Below are 22,799 nucleotides of genomic sequence, written 5' to 3'. Positions count from 1 at the left end.
AGGGACCCAACAGAATAGGTGTTTTCCCTCACCTGAGGATGGAAACAGATCCAGTTTCCGAAACGTCGTGTTTTTCTTAGTTATCTTAAAAACCAGGACGATGGATATAGTCTGAAAACCCAATATCTCTGTGTTATACACCATCGTCAGAATCCTATAGTAACTAATATAAAAATGTTACTCTTTTCATCATCATGAACTTTTTAGGGTTGCATCATGAAAGCCTCCACCTCTGAATTGTGAGATGTTATTGATTCTTTTCAACATCAGTTTGGTTGGCTAGACTTCGTAGCTGTTAACAGAATATCAGTTTCTGTGTTCTCTGCACCATAAGACACGCCTTCCTCCCTGGATAATTTGGCCTAAAATTACCCTGCATCTTATAGCACGAATGCAATAAAACTTCCCCCCCCCCACACACACACACACACACAAAATTCTCCCACTGAAGCCTAGGGATGTCTTATAGTCCAGATAATGTGGCAGTCTATTTCCAGTTTTGTTGTCATCCTTGTGTCTGCATTTTAGACTTTGAATTTTTCTGTGTCATATTTGTGGGTCATCAAATCTACTGAAGATAACACATTTCAATTCTGACAGTTCTGCATAAGGATAATGGGAAAGCAGCTGAAAGAAGTATATTGAAGTTTTGCATCAGAATGGTTGAGGTTGTGTGTTGGCCCACGTGGTACTGAAAAAGGGCTTCACAAGCAGTACACCTTGTTCTTTCTGTCTGGGTTTTAGAGGGAACATGCCCTATTTGTGTGTGAAGGTCCTTAAAATTAACATTACCGTTTTTCCCCAAAATTTAATGAAAGCAACTTAACAGATGATGCCTTTTCTTCATCCCATACTGAATGTCCATATGTTCTATACACTCTATGTTGGATTAGCAGGTGGAGGGTGTAAGTTTATATGTGGGTCCACTTTTGGAGATTTTAAAAAATATCTTAGAGGGATAGGGTTAGATGTATAGACTTGTTTCGTCTGGCTCGGAATAAGAAACAGTATTGAAGTTTTGTGAACACAATAATGAACAGCAAGGTTCAGCAGAGGGTTGAGGATTTCTTGCCTAGCTGAGGAGTATGCTAAGAGTGAATGTAGGTCATGGAGACAGTTATTTTAGCATTTATTTCAGTTTTCTTACAAGTCGAAGTTTAAATTTAAAAATTCCAGTATAACAACTAAATGACAGGCTGGCCACGAGAGAATTGGTATGCACTTCCTAGCAAGGAAGTCATTCACAGCACCCAGACTGGCATGTGGGCCCATCAGCAGCATCTGGTGCCAAGGTTAAGAGTTTACTCCCCTTCACATCTTAATGGCTTTGTGTTTAATTAAGCACAGCGATAATTTGCCTTCTTTTAACTTTTACAAATTAACATATTTGTTAAAGACTGCGAAGTTGTTTAAGGCAGGGATTATTATTATTATTGGTGTGAGACAGTCCCTTTGGTACTGCAGCCACTACTAACTTATTGTACCAGCCCCAGATGATAGATGATGGCTTGTGTAGCAATTGGTGGCATCAAGATTGGCAGGGGAAACCGAAGTATTCGGAGAAAACTGCCTCAGTGCCGCTTTGTCCACGTGACCTGACCCGGGTTCGAACCCGGGCCACCGTCGTGAGCCAGCGACTAACCGCTTTAAACAATAACTGTATAGCTCAGTCGGTATAGTGACTGTGCTACATGCTGAACAGGTGGGGTTCGATTTCATGCTGGGGAAATATTTTTTTCTACTCCACAACGGCCCGACAGGCCCTGAACCATGGATCAGTCTCCATCAACGCCATCAACGGTGACACGTTAAGCGTGGTAAGAATTCAATGCTGGCGAAATTGTAATAGAATGCGTTGGCAGGTGTAATGTTACAAATGTAGCAGATGTAACGAAGACTTCCACATTGATAAAATTGCAATGGACCCAGAAGAAAGAAAACTCGAAGCACCCCCGAAGAAAGTAAGAGCTACGTATAATTTTGAAATTATATATCATGGCTGTAATAACCTCACTTTGAAGTTATACTAGTCATTTAAAAACGTAAATAATTTAAATTTGGATGATTTTATCAGAATTCTACCCATTTTAGTAGATTCGCAAAGAACTTCATGAGAGCAGGAAGTAGATAAACGTATAACATGTAACATTTCAGATTTTCCTCACAGTTGCTAAGTGTGACATAAATATTACATGCAACGAAAGCGCGAATATATGTGAAAATATACAGTGGTCTTGACTTAAAGAATTAAGGACACTGTAAAGCAATCATCTACTATGAAACTGAAAATATACACATAATTAACTCGTAACTTTTATCGAGTTCTCAAATTTCATAATATGGCTTACAAGTTTTAAGAGGCACCGTTTTAACTTGGATAGTGTAAACGTTTCGCATGTGTTAAGATATACTGTTTTTAATACATGTAAAACTTAAGATTATTTATGAGTGCATATATCATTGCCAGTAAAACAGCATTCAAGGAAGCATGACCAAATTAAGAAGTTACATAACCTAAGGTCTTGTGCAACTTGGCTATGTTAGTTGAATGACTTCATGTTCTAGCGGTACCGAAAAGATGAATCTAGCTCTGAATCTGAGGATGATTATGTGCCATATGTACCAGTCAAGGAGAGGAAGCAGCAGTTGATGAAACTTGGACGACTGAGTCAGGTAACAGATGATGCTTTGGTTTCCTTGCGAAAGCAAGTCAGAAGCTTTATACCATTTGAGCCAGTTTTATCAATGTGTAGCCATTTTGGGTTGAACCAAACAAATACTGGTATGTTACTGCTGAAAGATGTGGCATTCCAACCACTGTTGAATTGTGTGATTTGTAAAAGAAATGAGAAGACGATTTCACTCTGTATTGCCCCCACAGATGGCAAGGAAAGTATGTATAACCTGAGAAAAGAAAGAAGTAATTGTTGAGAGTGTTTATGAGCTGCGATGGAATTTGTGTTTGTGGATGACCGAAGTAAATTTAAAACTTACTGCCTTGTCAGCCACTACATTAGTGCTAATAATCATAGAAGTATACTATATGTGAACACAAACCCAAATTGTAACCTTGCAGAATTTTAGATGTCTGTTTTTTATAAACAGAACTGAAAGGCTGACATTTCCAAAATGGAACTAAAGGCCTAACCTGGTAAAAAACAAAAGCAAAAGTCTTACCTTGCAGACTTGCTCCTGAAGGCAAATTCTAAGTTTAGGTTTTGGGTCTAGTTTTATAAATATTTTTCTACAGTTGGCAGTTGTAACATAAGTTGGTTAACATGGCAGTATCTTCTTGAAGTTACTTCCATCATCTGCGGATGTGTAAGTACTGCTTTAACCATATGTATTGCCAGCAGGTTGGTCTAGAGGTAACAGTCTAGATTTGTATTTGGGAGGTGCTTGGGTCAGTTCTTCTCTGTGACACTGGCTGTTGTGACTGAGGGTTTTCATGGGTTTTCCCCAGTTCCTCAATGGCAGTCCTCCAGTTAGGCCACAGCTGTTTCCAACCAATAGTATGTAGTGTTGATATTGAAAGCATCCTTAAATAATCCACAGAGAGGAAAAACTGTGTGTGCTTTCTGTTAGCTGAAAGATGAGTGTGGTCAACGTGGGAAGTCCTCAAGTGAGAATGAGCATGACAATGAGGATGACGAGGATGGACAGGTGTGGGGGCGCAAATCCAACATCAGTTTGCTGGATCAGCACACCGAGCTCAAGAAACTGGCGGAAGGTAAGAGAAGGCATGTCTTTCAGTGGTACACTGTGCATGGGCATACGGTGCCATGTCACCTGCACACTGTTACTCTAGTCAAGCAAGTTAGCTCATGTCATGATGCTTTTCATCGCTGGATCACCGTGTGATTTGCAGCCAAGAAGGAGAGTGCTATGGAGCGCCAGTTGAAGGAGGAAGAGAAGATCTTGGAGAGTGTCGCCGAGAAGAAGGCATTGATGGGAGTGGCAGAACTGGCAAAGGGCATTCAGTACGAGGATCCTATCAAAACAAGGTACTGTACTAAGAACTGATTGACTGCTGGAGTTTGACAGGTTATGTTGTGATGTTTACATCTGCTACAAGCAGGATTACCCATTCTTTGCTGTCAGATATGGTTGCTTTCCCTGCCAGTATCATAATGTAGTAACTGGAACTTTAAAATAGGATTAGCAGATGAATAATGATCGGGAATGTCTATTCACATTGCATCTTAAAACTGTATTGCAGACATGTTCACATCATATTATAATGGCCATGGCTACCATACGTACTGGCAAGAGTACGGGATAAAGTTCAGTATCTCGGGTGTTATCTGTTAGGTCCATGTAAGAACACAGGAAACAGATGGGAAAGTCACATTATATATGCCAGGTCCTTTGTGATAACTTGTGGTGTAGCAGAGTGAGAGGGGTTGATGAAGTATAACCAGGTTCTTAAAGAGTAGAGGCACTTGTCCATGATATAGACTTATGTCAGGACAATAAATCCTCGCTAATCCAGAGTACTTGAGGGAGGTCATCTTATTAAGCAATAATCCGATTAATGAAGCAAAAGGTAGCCCTAAAAAAACTTTGAAGATGAAGAAATGGAAAATTTAATCACATAAGCAGTGCTGATGAAAATAAATGAGAAAAACATCACTGTAGAGCCTTTATTTAGAAACTATAAAAAGACAATACATTTATTAATCTATAGAAGACTCAGAAGTTGTACTTGTTTTTGAATGCATTAATGCAGGTTCAAGGAAACTGTCAAGTTTCTTCTGAACAGACAGTGACTCATCTGCCTTCTTAAATGTCATATGTCTTTTAAAGTATGTAAAAAAAATTGTAAAGCTACCCCTATAACAGGCTGCAGAGGCCCATAGTGTTGTGAGACATTAATGCTCGCAATTTTTTAGACAGTTGGTTCACAGATTGCAGTGAGGTTGTGAGCCTTTTATGCTGACTGCCCTGTACCCACTAGGGAAGATTCTTGGTACTCATTTCCATTAGAGGCTGAGTTGACCTCAAAAATCCAGTGACCTCATTGGGAACTGAACTTGCAACCTTCCAGCATGAAGCATAGTGCCTGAACAAAGTATGATATTATGAGCCCCCTTTAAAGTATACACTCAACTGTAAATAGCCTTTTTCATTTTTCACATTTTGATCTGGATTAACTGTAACTGGATTAGCAATGATTTACTGTATTTCCAATGCAGCAATCCATTTCCTAAGTCATTCACCATAATAAACATACTGTACTGCATGTGCAGATGTGAAACACATAGCATATTGGCTCGCATGATAATGCTTGTGACATATATTTGCGAGCTGTTTGTTTCGAACCTGGAGAAGAACACTGACAATTCCAATAGAGATTTTTCATGCTATTTCTCATTCCCTCCAGGCAAATTTAGAGAAATTGGATTATGGCTTATTCCTTCCACATCTTAAACAATTCAGTATTCACCAATCATTGTATGATTCAGTTACTGACATCATTGTTAAATAAACTACCAACAAATAAATCATATAAGTCGGTGTGAAAAACAAAGAATGATGTAACAGGTACTTCTGGCAAGAATTTCTATTGTCAATATTTCATATAAGACTTTATGCTGCATTAAAATGAGAAGGCCATATATTTTGTTCTCTTTATGACTCGGTTCAGCATTTCAAGGACACAGTTCTAATTCAAAGTGGGAAGTACTCTTGACAGTCCCGTAGTGCAGACAAAATAAATTTCACACAGTAGAGTGTCATGCAGTAATGTATGTGGATCTCAGGGAGTTAACCCTTCAAAGATTCATATTCTTTTAAATAATATATAAAAATCCAGCCTGAACCTCACAGGAAACATATTACATCTCTGCTACAAAGCCCAAGAGGTTAATGCTGTTTAGAGAAACAGTCACTGTTTATTGTAAGAACCATATGGAGCACACAAATTCACTCTGTGGGCAGAAAACTCAGTCCTTACCTCACAGGAAACACATTACATCTCCACTACAAAGCCCAACCGGTTAATGCTGTTTAGGGAAACAGCTGCTGTTTATGGAAACAGCTGCTGTTTATGGAAACAGCCGCTGTTTATTGTGAGAACCATACGGAACACACAGATGCACTCTGTTGGCAGAATGCAGATTTTTGGTATAGTAAGTAGTACAGTAGTAACCACTGGGCTCTAAAGGGTTAAATATTTAGAAATACATGTGAGTTCAGAATATCGTGTTGCTGTAAATTGATGTGAGACTTATCGAGGTGCACATAAAGCTGTCGATTTTCCATTTGTTGGATAACTGGTTAGCTAAATTGTGGGGAGTCGTCTAGATTGAAGATATCCTTTCGTTGGTAAATATAGTCAGATGCGTTGACTGCAGTTATCCCTGTGTGTCATATATTTCAGTGTTTGTTTATTCTGTTTTTCAGTTGGAAGCCACCACATTACATCTTGGCAATGTCTGAAACACGTCACAACCGTGTGCGCAAGAAACTATGCATATTAGTCGAGGGGGAGGATGTGCCCCCTCCCATAAAATCATTTGCTCAGATGAAGTTTCCACGTGGCATTCTGACTGGTCTGGAGCGGAAGGGCATTGTGCGGCCAACACCTATACAGGTTCAGGGCATTCCAACTGTGTGAGTATTGATTGTCCTGGGTTCAGGTTTGGTGACTGATCAATAAAATGATACGTCACAGAGTGTCACAATTTGGTTGTACTGATGATATACTGAAGAGAAGTAACGTGGCCTGGCGCATGAAGAGCATTATCAACTGGGATGTGATGCCATGTAGACTGGTGGAAGTCTGCTAGTGTTCCTCCGATTTGTTGGCAGATTTCTACCAGACTCCATGGTGGCATGGCATTGCATCCTAGGAGGCAGTACTCTTTATGGATTAAATTGTTTGGCTTCAGTTGCTTTCTTCTGGTTCCAATATTTGATGCCTTGACAGTTATAACTGGCCAAGTCATGTACAAACTGGTCAGTTATGATATTTGAGGTTCGTATGCTGGTAACTGTGAAGATTACTGTCTCCTGTGAGGTGGTGCAATGCAGTGTGGTTGATAAGGACTGATATTTTGAAGGCATTTGCCTTCTTCATTCAAAGTAAACACATGTTGCATGTTCTCACATACCAGAAAACTAATCTTCTATCAGTCACTTGATCAGTGAGTGTTTCTTGTGAAGTGAGTGGCATAAAGGGCTCAATGCTGTTAGCAAATGTACTGAATAAGGTGACTCTTGCAGTAACACATCTCACATGTTCAGTAGGTGCCTGGTTTGAATCTTGGCTGTGACACTGACTAATCCCCTTTGTGATTTTCTCAGTCCCTTGTGGTAAATTCCCAGATAATGCCCCAAATTAGGTCATGGCTGCGTCTTACAAGATGCCACCTGGTTCATAATTTGTTTACTGTCATGTGATTGATTCTATGGTCTTAGTTGCTGACAGTGTCATTAAATAAATCACAGATGATGATGATGATGAAGACAAGAACAACAGTAATAACCTGCAAAGGTAACATAGGTACCACCATTATAAGAGTCACATCTGTTGCATGTGCCCACTAAAAACAGATCCATCCCTCTTGCATGGGCTTCCACCTGAATTTGCCATGAATGGGGGACAGTTTCAGCCTGAACAGTTCACTGTTCACACTGGTCATGGTTCAAGTATGGTATTGTTCTCTGTCAGGCTGTCAGGGCGTGACATGATTGGAATAGCGTTCACTGGAAGTGGTAAGACTTTGGTGTTTGTCCTGCCACTCATCATGTTCTGTCTGGAACAGGAGACACGGTTGCCGTTCATCAAGAATGAGGGTCCATATGGTAAGTGTTCAGTTTTTGTATCAGTGTAGTTTACTTGGTTTTGTTCCATTTGCTTTTAGTTTTGGAATTAGAAGTTCGGCTTCTTGATGCAAGTTGTGGGGTTTCCACAAGGGCGATTGTTCAGACTGTCAGTTTTCTGGATTGTGACACTATGTAGTCTTGTAGCAAGATACCAACATGGTACCTCCAGTTTGAGGGTTGAAGTTTGTCCATAATGTCAGTATCCACCTACAAGGCTACGTAACATCACAACCCAGAGAACTCATAGAATCTGACCTGTCATTCCAGTTTTTGAGCGTATATTTCAAAACTTCAGCAGCTTTGTACTCTAAACTCACTCACTTTGCAAAACATATTCCTTCTTGACCAGTTTATAGTTGCTCGTCTTGTCAGTAAATTCCCTACCTTATACCATACTCACAAGAACCTGGCACTGGTTCATAGCTTCAAAACTGTGATCTTGTGGGGGCAGTGGTCTCAGCTTGCATTCAGGAGGTGCTGATTAAAATCTTGACTGTGACACTGGCTCTCTTGACTGAGGGGTCATGTGCTCATCCTGGGATAATGTCTTGATTAGGCCATAACTGTTTTTCCAAACCCCTTCCAGCTCAGAATTCATCAGTCATCCTAACATCCAATGCTGTAGGATGTCAGCATCATCAGCGTACTTAAATAATCAGCTAAAAAGAGCCATCTTAGTTGGTACAAATTCAAATTGAATAATTTTAAGAGGTGATCAATTTTTCAAAATTATTATGTCTGCTGTGCTTCTTAGTTTTCACAAGCTTTAACTCCATTTGCCACTGATGTTGGTAACCTTGTACTGTAGCCAAGCAGCTTTCTTTCGTCATTAGTTGCCCAAATCTGAGTGCCAGACAGCCTTTGGAATTGGCCAATCTGCATGAAGGTTTGCAGACTCTGCTATGTTTCATTTTACCTCTTTATTGGCACAGGTCTTGTCATCTGTCCATCTCGTGAGCTTGCGAAGCAGACCCATGACATCATCACACATTACTGCACAGGTCTGCCTCAGGAAATACGTTGCTGCCTTGCCATTGGTGGAATACCTGTTTCAGAATCGATGGAAATTATAAGTAGGTCAGTGATGAACTTGTTGCCTGTGACATGTTCATGGGGGTCTGTACATACATGTGGACATTCACGTGATAAGTGAGAACAGTGTTATGTTAGAACCTGGCTGGGTTTGAAACTTGTCTGTCACTACAGTTTCTGTGCTTAGTAAGTTGTTTCTGCAGGGACAGAGCATCAAAACATTAAGCTTACCAGTCAACTCTTACTAGTATCACCTTCTCACCACCCATACACCTTTATAGTGTACTACTTTGGGATAGGGAGAACAGACCTTCCCTGGGTGGAAAAATGGTTGTTACAAAGATTACTGTCCTCTGGGATGTGACACTGTATGGCCTGGAAGATATTTGCCAATATTTCAGAGAAACCTGTGTAATAGACGACATGATGTCACATCATGGAAAACAGCCATCTTTATAAACACTGCCATATGAACCACAAACCTTATGATGGTTGTTATGTTGGTAGGGGTGTCCACATTATGGTTGCCACACCAGGCCGGCTGATGGACATGTTGGACAAGAAGATGGTACGACTTGATGTCTGCAGGTTAGAGTCAGGTGTCATCTGACAGTATGTATAGACTTTGTATTCATGATGACTGGAATCATGGAGTGTCATGTGCTCCAAGTTAAAACCGTGGCACATGTTACAGGTACCTGTGCATGGATGAGGCAGACAGGATGATAGACATGGGCTTCGAGGAAGATGTCAGAACGATATTCTCATTTTTCAAGGTTGGTAACTCTCCATTATGAACACAACTCTGAGTGACTTCAGCAGATGATTTTCTTAAGGTCGTGTTTACTTGATTCGTTAGAGAGGGGCTTCAATTTTCGTAATGCATTGCTAATGGTTTGATATGTTCATTGAATGCATGGCCACATAGTTAGCACTTCTGCTTTGTATTTGGGAGGTCTGGGTTCAAAAGTCAGCCCAGAGACCAGATATCATGAGTGGTTCATCATGGTTTCTTCAGTTCCTGTGGACAGATGCTGGGATAGTACAACTCACATGACAAGTGAAGGCTTGTGGTCACGGAAGAGTGTTGTGGAGGAACCTTTTCATATTACCAGACAATTTGCCATGTACAAAACCAGGCAATAGACTGACCTGCTTCATCTCTCTGCACTTTGACCAGATGAACTTGTCCTTGTGACCCGACACAGAAGAATGAAATATTGGTTTTGAGTGCGTGCTGTCACTCATGGTGTGATCTGTACTTCAAATTGGCCACAGCTGCTTCCTTCCACATCTTTTCTAATCATTTGTTTGACGCTATATAATCTGAGTCATCGGAAGCATCTTTGGATAAACCATAGACATAAATATGTATGCCATGGACACATTTAGTGTAACTATACTGTACAACATTAGGTGTGACTTATAGGTCAGTCAGTGTGTAATGACAGGCTATGGGATGCATATTGTGGGTTCTGTTCATGGCCGACACATGGTGTACCATTACGTACTATCTTTGTCAGTGTGATCTTGAATGATAAAGCGTATGAATTCAAAACGACCACTGAGGAAGTGTCCTGGCATTTGCCTGGACAGGCTGAGGAGAATCACAGGACCCTCAGTCAGAGTAGACAATTTCAGGTTGAGCTTGTAACCTATAGCCTCCTGAATGCAACACAGGAATATGTGCTATGTTACTGCAGTGTTTGCGTGCCTTCTTCATTTGCTTAGTGCTCATTTGTGAATGTACTTGTTTCAGTAATTCTTGTATTCCTGATATTTTCGTTTGACATGATATAGGGTCAACGTCAGACACTTCTGTTCTCAGCAACAATGCCTAAGAAAATCCAGAACTTCGCAAGATCTGCGCTTGTGAAACCAGTCACAATAAATGTTGGTCGTGCTGGTGCTGCTTCCATGAACGTCATACAGGTATGATGTAGATGAAGACTTGAATTCCTGTTCACTGTTCTGGTCCGTCAGTTGCAGAGCTCTTCAAAAGAATGATACTCATGTATGTATGTCTCCTGCTTGAACACTGTGAACACCTACATGACACAAGCAGTAAGAGCACTGAAAGAGTCAAAATTTAAATACATAAGCAAGATTTGAGGTCGTCACAGCAGTTACTATGAAGAGTGCTGTCTTCTGAGATGTGATGTATATGTAGTTTGGTAGAAAGTTGGCAACATTTTAGAGGAATTCCAGCCTCCATCTTCAGGGTAATAAATACGTTCTTTTTGCAGGAAGTGGAATATGTGAAACAAGAAGCAAAGATTGTGTACCTTTTGGAGTGCCTGCAGAAAACCCCACCACCAGTTCTCATCTTTGCAGAGAAAAAGCAAGACGTGGACGCAATACATGAATACCTGCTATTGAAGGGTGTTGAAGCTGTGGCTATTCATGGGGGCAAAGGTAAAAGTTGAATTGGTGTGCTGGTCCCCTTATAACACAGTGCTTCTGATTAATTATTAGGCTGCAAATTGCCTCTCTCCCGCGGCTCGGTGGGTGTTGCACCCGAAGCGAGCGTGGGAAGAAGAAATCAGAGATCATAAATGTGTAAAATAAAATAAAGTCTGGTAAGATTGTCTTTTGAGATGTGGCACCATGTAGTCTGGTAAATAGTTTCCAATATTTTGGAGGAACATACTGCCTCCATCTTCAGGGTTAATGATGATAGATTTAGAAGGTACTTCCAAAATGGTAACTTTCTTTGTGGTGGGTGGTCAACATAATAGTTTCATAGAACTGAATGACTGCTTTGTGAAATGCAGTGTGCTGCTTGTGCATGTTACAGATCAAGAGGAGCGGTCACGGTCAGTTGAGGCTTTCCGGAAGGGACAGAAGGATGTGCTGGTGGCAACAGATGTCGCCTCTAAGGGTCTTGATTTTGCTGATGTACAGCATGTTATCAATTATGACATGCCTGATGATGTAGAGAATTATGGTGAGTTCTCAATTCTTTGTGTGACATTGGTTTGATATTGTGCCCCTGGTAAGCTGAAGATGCTGGTTGAAGTGTTAAGCATTAACATGTACTCAGTGACAACACTTGGAATTGCAGTGCACCGAATTGGACGAACTGGACGCTCAGGCAAGACTGGAATTGCTACAACTTTCATCAATAAGGCGAATGATGAGTCGGTGCTGTTGGATTTGAAACATCTGCTGATGGAAGCGAGACAGAAGGTGCCGCCGTTCCTCGCTGCTCTGCAGTCAGAGAATGAGAAATACTTGGATCTTGGAGGTGAGTCACAATGAGACACAGCAGCTGAGTCATTCGTCTAGGAATTCCAGCATCAGTCTCTTCTAGACACAGGCAATCAGCAATAACTAAACTGACATAGATTTTCCTTGAGGAATGAAAACTCAGTGTTCACAAAAAATATGCAGTGGAACCCATTTAATTTTTCTCGATTAACATTAAAATATAGTGAACCCCATCAGTCTTGGTGTTATATGTTCTTCACTTAAGGGTTACCTCATCTTAGTGTTCAGAGCTACTGGTGCCCAAAGAAACTGTATTAGACTGTAGCTCCTACAACTTGCGTTTCTTTTGTGACAGAAATTAATGCTAAAATTTCTTATAATTATGTACATCTTTGTGCAGTCAATGATAAAAAATGTCAAGGTGTTAGAACTAAATCATGCTCAAAGTTTAAGGCATGACATGACATTTAAGGGTATTTATTTGGACTTTATCCAATCTTAGTTTGCTTATATACAAACAGTAACATTTCAGGTCAGTGAAAGTGATTGCTTGTAACTGTTGTCACATTTCAGATGAAAGAGGTTGCAGTTATTGTGGTGGTTTGGGTCATCGCATTACGGACTGCCCAAAACTGGAGGCCATACAGAATAAGCAAGCTTCTAACATTGGACGACGTGACTATCTTGCCAGCAATGCTGCTGATTACTAACAAATTGATCTTGATATTATCTGCTGTCTAGAACCAGCTACCATGGCAAGTTTGATGTTGTCTTCAGTCCGTCAAGGCCAGTGCTAGAGTGCTGGCTTGAAATTGGATAGAACTGTTTACTCAGCTGCAAACCTTTCCAAATCACCATAGACAGTGATTGTTACTTTATGTCATCAGGTGATTGTGTAGGATATATGAATTTAATTAAATGCAAGAAGTTCTGGGAAGAACTAATTGCCCACTTTCCTTTTGGACAACCTGGGCTGTGTAGAAAATGGATGCGTCCAACATTTCTTTTACTGTTGGGGGTGTGTATTCATTGGTATGGGAATGTGTTTACTGAGCTGATGCCTAGCAACAACACTGGGGGGGGGATTACACAGACAGACAGCAAGGTGATCTCATAAGCCTAACTAACAAACTGTGGAGCTGAGCTCTTCTCAAGGAGCCACCGCTTATGCAGCTATTTAAAAACTTCCCAACATTTCATGGAAGAACTCAAAGGTTCATTACCTCACAAGAGCTCTTCACTGGCCCCTATCCTGAGCTAGATCAATCCAGTTCATCCCATCTCTCTGAGATCCATTTTAATATTATCCACATACCTACATCTTCGATGTGGATGAATAATTAAATCAGTGAAACTGGGAGAGGAACTTGCTTCAGCCTCATTTTGTATGCAGTGAGAAGCTCCTGAAAGTGAGTCTGGAGTCAGCTGCTACACCAGCACGGTGATACCAGGGCCTGATGAACCAGTACGCATGCTGGCACAATGATGTGACATGGATGATGGTCAGAAAGCATTAACACTTTATGTAATACATTTTTAATTCTTTTTCTATATTTATTTCGATCCTTAGTATATTATAAAATGAACTCCAATTAACTGAAAGCTAAACAACTTTCATTATTTTTTCCCTCAAAACAGATTTTGAAACCACTAATCACAAAGAATCTTCTCTTCTAGTCTAGTCTACAGTAGTAGAGCAGTGCTTTGTTTTAAAATTGGTAAAGTTGTCTCTCATGCTTAGCCTAAAAAGAAGTATTTTGCATTTCATATTGACAGTGTTAGAAAGTGTACAGACATTCCAGAATTGAGTATTTTCAGCAGTTGATAAAAGCAGGATTCTTGTTGATAGCATGTCTCTGAATGAGTGAATAAATGAATCAAAACAGTTCATTTCAAGTGTGGTTATTCCACATTGACCTTGTGTAATGACAAGAATTCTGTTATCCTGTGAGAGACTTATAAGATACAGAAATACAAAAGAACAAACTTCACGTTTCTATTTAAAATGTCTAAATTCATCTTGATTCAACACAATAATTAATCAATCCCTTAAAAGTGCAAAGAAGTGATTACATTTTGAAAAAAACAAAGAAGTTAGCATGCTGTCTTTGACAGTACTGGTATATCGTGTCTAAAACATATTTGAATTTGCTTCATCACATGGTGATGTAGATAATTATGTTATCAGTAAAAAGTTGCTAATTCTTTATTCAACACATAGTGGGAACAAAAATCACCATCCTGGAGATGTCGTTGAACATGGAGGACTTTCCTTCTGTGAGGTTGCCTGTTCAGGGTATTGTGTACCCTCAGAGATGATGTAGAAAAGCAAGAACAATTATGCGTTGTGCAAGAAGACCTGGAACTAAACACACAATGTCATCAAATTCATCTCTGCTTCAATCCATATGGAATATTAGGCATTTCCCCTAGTTTTGTTAGAGCAGACATACTTTTTAGTTCTCATTTTAACTGCCTTCGGAATTATTTACTTTTTCTTTTATATGTCTTTAGTGCAACACTTTTCTCTTCAGTATGGGTTGCTAAGTGACTTTTGAACATGGCCAGTGTGAAACACTGCATGTTACATGTATTGCACAAATATGCTTTAAGTTTTGAGTGGCGTTTCAGATGTTCCTTTAGATAATCATATGATGCAAAACTATGTTTGCATACAACACATTCATATGGCATCTGCTGAGCATCATCACTAGGTGCAGAAACATCAGCACATTGATCACATGAATACGGTTTCTGTCGCCAATGGAAACGAGTAACATGTCCTCTCAACTTCCCTGCAGTTGTGAAATTTGCATTGCAAAGTTCACAGACATAAAAGGGTGTCCCGCTGTTCTTAGCTGGCAACTGCAAATTTAGTCGACTGCAGAATTCATAATTACAGTCTTTACACCAGTACACTGAATGGGACTTTTGATGCTTTTCAAGAGTTGGACGTGATGTAAACTTCTTGTTACACATTTTACAGCTGTAAATTTGCATATGAGCTATGTTTGAATATTGTTTTGTTCTTCCTTTACTAGTGGTTTGTTCTTCACTCCCACAGACTCTCCAGGGTAAGGGCTGAGTGGCATCTTGTTTGCCTGTGTCGTCCTCAAGGCTGGCATCGGCTGCTGACTGGTCACTGAAATTATAATAGAGGATGTGTGGATGGACAGCAAGCCCAAGTAGGAAGCAGCGCTATGAGACACACAGGCAGCGGGCCATGCACTGGAATTGCTCTATAGTTAATATTTGCAATTTCTGAGATTTAAGCATTTTGCCATCATGAAGTTGTTAACAGCAGTTTACAGTAATTATAGTCTTCCAATTAAAATCATTAGGAAAAGCATTCCTTCTTTCCTAGTGCAACAAGTCCCTGATTAGCATGGGAGATGTATTCTTGAAAAGCGCTGTGTGAAGTGAAATTGCTTTAAAGTTGTGTCGGAAGAAAATTGGCTGTAACTTCAAGAACCATGTTAAACTGAATATGTTGGTATAACTGGTGTTAGCCGAGGACTGGGTGTGCTGGAACTGCTGAATGAACAGCCTAAAATATTGGCAAGGGAGTGTTTATCTGATTATTCTGATTGTCTTAATTTCTTTAGTAACGCTAGAAGCAGGACTTCTAAGATATAAGGTAATTACATTCTCAAAAATAAGTACTGTACAATTATACATGTATATAACATACACTGAGGGTGTCTGAGAACAGGGAGCACAGGGGAATGTTTCAGCTGAAGAGGGAAGAAGTGACAGGAGGCTGGAGAAACTGCATAATGAGGAGCTTCATAACTTGTACTCCTCATCAAATTAGTGTTACCAAATGAAGGATTATGAGATGGCCAATGCTTGCAGCACAAATGAGAAAGAAGTGCATATGAAGTTGTAGTGTGACTTAAAGGAAAGAAACCACTGGGAAGACCTAGGCATAGATGGGGGGATATCAAATTGGCTCTTAAAGAAAGAGTATATGAGAGAGTGGACTAGATTCATCTGGTTCAGAATAGGGTACAGTATTTGGTTAGGTTCTCAAGGATCCAGCCATGGACTTGTTTCATTACCATGTTCACAAGAGCCCTCCAGTGGTTCCTATCCTGAAAGAGATTTATCCATTCCATACCTCCTCATCCTGTTTCTCCAAGACCCATTTTAATATTACCCTCTCATCTATGTCTGTGTCTTTCTAGTGTCCTCTCGCCTTCTGACTTTCCAACCAAAATCCTGTATACATTCCTGTTCTCCCCTGTGTACTAAATGCCCTGCCAATCTTATGAATATGGATTTCAAATCCAATAGGAAAATTTTTTTAATATTACATATACTAAAAATTTCAGTTTTGAACATTATTCTATTTCTGTACTCACCCCAACAAATCCCCATCCTTAACAGACACTTCTGGTTCTGGCAATATTTCTTCCTGCTTACATTGTACACGTTCCTTGCGATCATTCTAAAAAAATCACAGAACTGCATTTATCTTTATGCATCATGAAACTTTGAATTCTAAACATCAGCATAATAGTAATTTTGGCAACAAAATCCAAAATGAAATGTTCTAATTTTTACTGGTACATTCTGCTTTATCAGTCATACTTCACCTCGTGCTTACACTCGAAACTTTAATTCTGTTACATCTGTCATGGCACTATGAAACTATGGCGATTAAAAGTATAAACGAACGGGCAGATATGAATGTTACTCTGAACAGCAGCTCAGTCAGTATAGTGACTAGGCTACAGGCTGGATGACTAAGAAATCATGAGCTGATTCCCACCGACAGCAAGAGATTTCTCTTTTCCACAGCATCCAGACCACTTCTGGGGTACACCCTGCCCCTTATCCAAATGGACACTGGTGATAAAGTGGCTAGGGGAGGGTATTAAGCTTACCATTTGCCATCATATAGTGCCTAAGTTAAAAATGCATGGAGATATACCTCCACTCTGCATGTCGTTTACTGTTCCTTTAGGTGTGTAGGTAAATACGAGGGGGGACCCAAAAATAACCGGAACCGACCTGTTGTGCGCGCATGCTTTGTAGTTACGAGTTGTGCTGCTAGGTGGTGTTAGCTGGGGGTCTCCCGCGACTGTTAGTGAGCTGGCGTCAGTCTGAGTTAAGTGGTTTGTCTGTGGTGCTCTGTTGTGTGCGTTCCTGTTTCAACCCTTTGGCGATTAGTGAGATGGCCAACCAGAAGGAACAAAGAGTGTGCGTGAAATTTTGCTTTCTGTTAGGGAAAACTGCAGCAGAGACTGTTGGGATGTTTCGGCAAGCCTTTAATGAAGATGCTTTGGGGAAATCACAGGTTTACGAGTGGTTTTCCCGTTTCAAATCTGGCAACATGTCAACAGAAGACATGCCACGCCCCGGGCATCCTTTGATAGGAAGAAATGACGAAAACATTGCCAAAATCAAACGTGCAATTGATGAAGATCGTCGAAAGACCATTGACCAACTTTCTGAGGAAACGAACATCTCATGGAGCACGGTCCAGCGAATTTTAACCGAAGGTTTGCACATGAGACGGGTGTCTGCAAAATTTGTTCCTCGCTTGCTCGGAGATGACCAAAGAGAAAACCGCGTGAATGTTTGCCGCGACTTGAAGAGTGAAGTGCAGAACGATCCAGAATTTCTTGAAAGAATTGTGACTGGCGATGAGTCTTTCATGCAAACTCTTTGTTCCTTCTGGTCGGCCATCTCACTAATCGCCAAAGGGTTGAAACAGGAACGCACACAACAGAGCACCACAGACAAACCACTTAACTCAGACTGATGCCAGCTCACTAACAGTCGCGGGAGACCCCCAGCTAACACCACCTAGCAGCACAACTCGTAACTACAATGCATGCGCGCACAACAGGTCGGTTCCGGTTATTTTTGGGTCCCCCTTTGTATGTCAGCGTATATTTGGCTACCCAGATAGGCCAGTGGCAAAATGGAAAATTAATATTACATTTGTATACATCTTTAGTGAAAGAGTTTTCTTGTCAGTACACTAAATGTTGCACGTACTGCACAAATATACTTTATCTTATGAATGGCGCTTCATATGTTGCTTTAGATAACCATGAGATGGAAAGCTATGTTTGCATAGAAGACATTCATAGGGTACCTGTTCAACATCATCACTGGATGCAGAAACATCTGTGCATCGATCACATGAATATGGCTTCTGTCTCCAGTGGAAATGAGTAACATGGACCCGCAACTTTACTGCACTTGTGAAATTTGCATTGCAAAGTTCACAGACATAAAAAGGTGTCCCATTTTTCTCAGCAGGCAACTGCAAATTCAGTTGACTGCAGAATTCATCATTGCAGTCTTTACACCAGTACATTGAATGGGACTTTTGATGTCTTTCAAGAGTTTGACGTGACGCATACTTCTTGTTACACATTTTACATCTGAAAGGTTGCATGTGAGCTATGCTTGAATATTGTTTTGTTCTTTCTTTACTAGTGGTTTGTTCTTCACTCCCACAGACTCTCCAGGGTAAGGGCTGAGTGGCATCTTGTTTGCCTGTGTCGTCCTCATGGCTGGCATCGGCTGCTGACTGGTCACTGAAATTATAATAGAGGATGTGTGGATGGACAGCAAGCCCAAGTAGGAAGCAGCGCTATGAGACACACAGGCAGAGGGCCATGCACTGGAATTGCTCTATAGTTAATATTTGCAATTTCTGAGATTTAAGCATTTTGCCATCATGAAGTTGTTAACAGCAGTTTACAGTAATTATAGTCTTCCAATTAAAATCATTAGGAAAAGCATTCCTTCTTCCCTAGTGCAACAAGTCCCTGATTAGCATGGGAGATGTATTCTTGAAAAGCGCTGTGTGAAGTGAAATTGCTTTAAAGTTGTGTCGGAAGAAAATTGGCTGTAACTTCAAGAACCATGTTAAACTGAATATGTTGGTATAACTGGTGTTAGCCGAGGACTGGGTGTGCTGGAACTGCTGAATGAACAGCCTAAAATATTGGCAAGGGAGTGTTTATCTGATTATTCTGATTGTCTTAATTTCTTTAGTAACGCTAGAAGCAGGACTTCTAAGATATAAGGTAATTACATTCTCAAAAATAAGTACTGTACAATTATACATGTATATAACATACACTGAGGGTGTCTGAGAACAGGGAGCACAGGGGAATGTTTCAGCTGAAGAGGGAAGAAGTGACAGGAGGCTGGAGAAACTGCATAATGAGGAGCTTCATAACTTGTACTCCTCATCAAATTAGTGTTACCAAATGAAGGATTATGAGATGGAGAAGGCATGCAGCATACATAAGGAAGAATGCAAAAATTATCTTATATATTAAATATTAATAACCTTAAAGCTGTATATTATGCGTATTATCCTTCAGTGGTGAAATATGGAATAATATACTGGGGAAATACAACAGACAGTCATAAGGGCTTTGTTATACAAAAGAAAATAATAAGAATAATGATGGGAGTGGGCCCAACTCATACATGTAGAGATTTATTTAAAAAGCTTGACATACTGCCAATGCCATGTGTATATCTGCTCTCAGTGATGATATATGCTGTTAATTTGGACAGGTTTCAAACCACTAACTCTGTATATGTGATTGGGACCAGAAGGAATGACCACCTTCAACACATTTATCATCCAATCAGAGAGGAGTGTATTATTCAGGCGTCAAGCTATTTAAGACACTGCTGTCAAATATCACAGTTTTAAAAAATGATCAAAATCAATTTTGGTTTGTTTTACGAAATTATTTGCAATGTGACTCATTTTACTCTATTGACGACTTTGTCGAGCATGCAAGGGGCTAAAAAGTTAGGAGTTAATAAATGGTCTGTGTGTTTGTATTACACACTGTTGAGACTTGCTTGTTGTAAGTGTGGCAGTATGTATGATGTGTTTTTGTTATGAATTTTAATACGTTACAGTGAAACTGTATTGATGATATGGCTGGCCAATGTGTGCAGTTGCACAGCATAGAGTTTTTATGGTTGGAAATGAGGGATTTTGTTCAGGGTTGAATGTGACAGTGGTTTTTCCACGGACTGTGTGTTTTGTCTTGACAACTTCTGCTGTGTGCATAAGGCCTGATTATATATTTTATTGGGCCAAGGACGTATGATGTGTAGCCATCATGAATTTCTAATGTGTGACATGTTTTATATCCAGCCCTATGGGGAGGTAAGTGGATCCATTTAGTGAAAATAAATGCAGATGTAAATGAAGTAGCTGTAGGGTGACTTGGAGGAAAGGGACCACTGGGAAGATGTAGGCATAGATGGGAGGATATCAAAATGGCTCTTAAAGAAACAGTATTTGAGAGTGTGGACTAGATTCATCTGTGTAAGATTTGAGGCTTTCACGGCGGTGACTATGAAGAAAGCAGTCTTCTGGGATTTGGCACCGTGTATATGTGGTGTTAACCGACGTTTCGGAGGAACGTATCGCCTCCATCTTCAGGGTAGAAGGATGGAGGTGATACGTTCCTCCGAAACGTTGGTTAACACCACATATACACAGTGCCAAATCCCAGAAGACTGCTTTCTAGATTCATCTGGTTCAGAATAGGGAGCAGTGTCTGGCTGTTGTGAGCATGGTAATGAACCTTCTGATTCCATGAACTGCTGAGAAATTCTTAAGTAGACGAGCAACTGTTAGGTTCTCAAGAAGGATCCAGCCATAGACTTAGTTACTTGCATTACCATGTTCACAATAGCCCTCCACTGGCTCCTCTCCTGAAACAGATGAATCCATTCCATACCACCACATCCTGTTTCTCCAAGATGCATTTTAATATTACCCTCCCATCTATGTCTATATCTTCCTAGTGACCTCTCTCCTTATGGTTTTCCCACCAAAATCCTACATCCTCCCGTGCGCTACATGCCCTGCCCATCTCTTCAAGTCAGATCCATACAGACCATTATATTAAAATTCCTGTAGATGGAACATAGCAACATTGTAACAGTGAGAGAAGCTGCTGTAAAGAATGAATAATGTGATGTAAGGTAATGTAAAGTTGTCCTTGTGCTTAAGTAATTAAGCTCTACACCTTGAAGGCATATGTTTTGAAGATTATTGTATTTCTTTACTCACCCCAACAAATCCTCATCCTTAACAGACACTTCTCGTTCTGGCAATATATCTTCTTGTTTACATTGTACATGTTCCTTGCGATCATTCTAAAAATCACAGAACTGCATTTATCTTTATGCAACACAAAACTCTTTGAATTCTAAACATCAGCAAAATAGTATATTTTGGCAAAAATATCCAAAATGAAATATTCTAATTTTTGCTGGTACATTCTGCTTTACCAGTCATACTTCACCTCGTGCTTACACTCGAAACTTTAATTCTCAGTTACATCTGTCATGGCACTATGAAACTATGGCGATAAAAGGATAAACGAACGGACAGATATGAATGTTACTCTGAACAGCGGCTCAGTCAGTATAGTAACTAGGCTACAGGCTGGATGACTAAGAAATAATGAGCTGATTCCCACCAACAGCAAGAGATTTCTCTTTTCCACAGCATCCAGACTGCTGAAATTCCGAAGATGGAGGTGATGTGTTCCTGCAAAATATCAGGCTTTCTCCAAACTACTCATCATTACAAATCCACACGACTGTAATCTTCATAGCCACTACCATGTGAACCTCATGTCCAACATAAAGCTGCTCTCATACAAACTTTAATAAACATGTTTCTAACATGTGCATTAACATAGATTTCAGTAACCTATAGGCTTAATTCTGAAAAATGACAGAGCTTCAGTTGAAGTGTAAACTTATGTGTTAGCGATAACTTAACTCCTATTGTGCAGGATTAAATGATATAATGGCTACTGCTTGATGTTTGTACGAATGACAGGCCTTTTAATTAGGATTACAATTGCTACCTCAAAGATTTTTCTGAAAATCTAGGAATATTTTTACTTCCAAAGTAGAAAACACATTGTTGCAAAAGTGATACGCTATTGATCTGTTATGGCAAGATGTCCTATCTATGAGGATCATGAACACAATGTAAGGACCATGGTATGGTTTGTAATATGTAAACACAAGCTGTATTCAAATCTACTTTACGATAGTCATATGTTAACTACAATGTCAACCCACATCTTCAGGGCTGTTTGAAGAAAAGGGCACTTCCTCTGATATATATTCCTGTTTTATATAGACGACGTTACTTTCACAGTATTGTGCTGATGCACTTTCTTCATCATCTGAAACCGGTTCCACTTTTATAGGGTCCATATTTTCTGAAATAAACAATACTTCATCTTAACATAACATGGTCTGAACGCCTGTATCTCCTGTTTTCAGTTTTCATCCCATCCTCACACAAATAAGCACACGTATTTTGATGCCATTTAGCATTACCGTACATAAAGACATTTAACCAAACTTACCGAAACAAACTTAACTTAATTATGAAGGAACAAAATAGGTTAAACAACCTGGAATGGGAATACTAATTGACAAGTAACACAATATATTTTAAACACGACAAAGGTCAAATTTAAAATGCAGGTTTTTCTAGGTTCTTTGAAGATAAGAATTTCCAATCGGATCACTTGCTACAATCAAAAATGTACAAGAGAGGCCTCGTGAAGGAAATTATTATAATCTGTTGTTGAACCTTTGAATTGTCTAACAATACATAACCTAGAACAACAACTCTTGACAAAATGAGCCGACGAAGAGATGGCGATTCGCAAAGGATCGATGACGTCTAT

General features: G+C 39.9%; 2 protein-coding genes across 4 annotated transcripts; one reads left to right on the top strand and one right to left on the bottom strand.

Annotated features, from left to right (window-relative positions):
- The first annotated feature begins 1,760 nt into the window (after positions 1 to 1,760).
- On the top strand, positions 1,761 to 20,280 carry LOC111863967 (ATP-dependent RNA helicase abstrakt). 3 transcript variants are annotated; one of them, XR_004512973.1, is made up of 16 exons: positions 1,761 to 1,961; positions 2,566 to 2,673; positions 3,586 to 3,730; positions 3,869 to 4,004; positions 6,406 to 6,615; positions 7,676 to 7,809; positions 8,763 to 8,907; positions 9,370 to 9,450; positions 9,557 to 9,638; positions 10,663 to 10,794; positions 11,109 to 11,277; positions 11,660 to 11,809; positions 11,927 to 12,109; positions 12,646 to 13,597; positions 15,137 to 15,709; positions 18,552 to 20,280. XR_004512973.1 is itself a non-coding variant. In XM_023850802.2 (15 exons), the coding sequence occupies exons 1-14, from the start codon at positions 1,920 to 1,922 to the stop codon at positions 12,780 to 12,782; spliced, it is 1,854 nt and encodes a 617-aa protein (XP_023706570.1). In that variant the 5' UTR covers positions 1,761 to 1,919; the 3' UTR covers positions 12,783 to 12,827; positions 15,137 to 16,427. The 3 variants fall into 3 exon arrangements, 1 of the variants encoding a protein (XP_023706570.1); XR_002842709.2 differs by lacking the exon at positions 18,552 to 20,280 and having other exon boundaries at positions 12,646 to 12,959; positions 15,137 to 16,427; XM_023850802.2 differs by lacking the exon at positions 18,552 to 20,280 and having other exon boundaries at positions 12,646 to 12,827; positions 15,137 to 16,427.
- On the bottom strand, positions 13,602 to 22,783 carry LOC111863968 (zinc finger protein 431). Its single transcript, XM_023850804.2, has 6 exons — positions 22,473 to 22,783; positions 22,180 to 22,322; positions 21,152 to 21,237; positions 18,182 to 18,629; positions 16,437 to 16,522; positions 13,602 to 15,214 (listed from the first exon to the last, which is right to left on the bottom strand). Exons 2-6 carry the CDS (start codon positions 22,315 to 22,317, stop codon positions 14,557 to 14,559), a joined length of 1,416 nt encoding a protein of 471 aa, XP_023706572.1. The 5' UTR covers positions 22,318 to 22,322; positions 22,473 to 22,783; the 3' UTR covers positions 13,602 to 14,556.
- Between the last annotated feature and the right edge of the window lie 16 nt (positions 22,784 to 22,799).

This window comes from Cryptotermes secundus, unplaced genomic scaffold (assembly GCF_002891405.2).
Source record: "Cryptotermes secundus unplaced genomic scaffold, Csec_1.0 scaffold279, whole genome shotgun sequence".
Taxonomy (NCBI): Eukaryota; Metazoa; Arthropoda; class Insecta; order Blattodea; family Kalotermitidae; genus Cryptotermes; species Cryptotermes secundus.
Note: the sequence above shows the minus strand (reverse complement) of the source record. Positions and strands in the feature narration are given on the sequence as shown.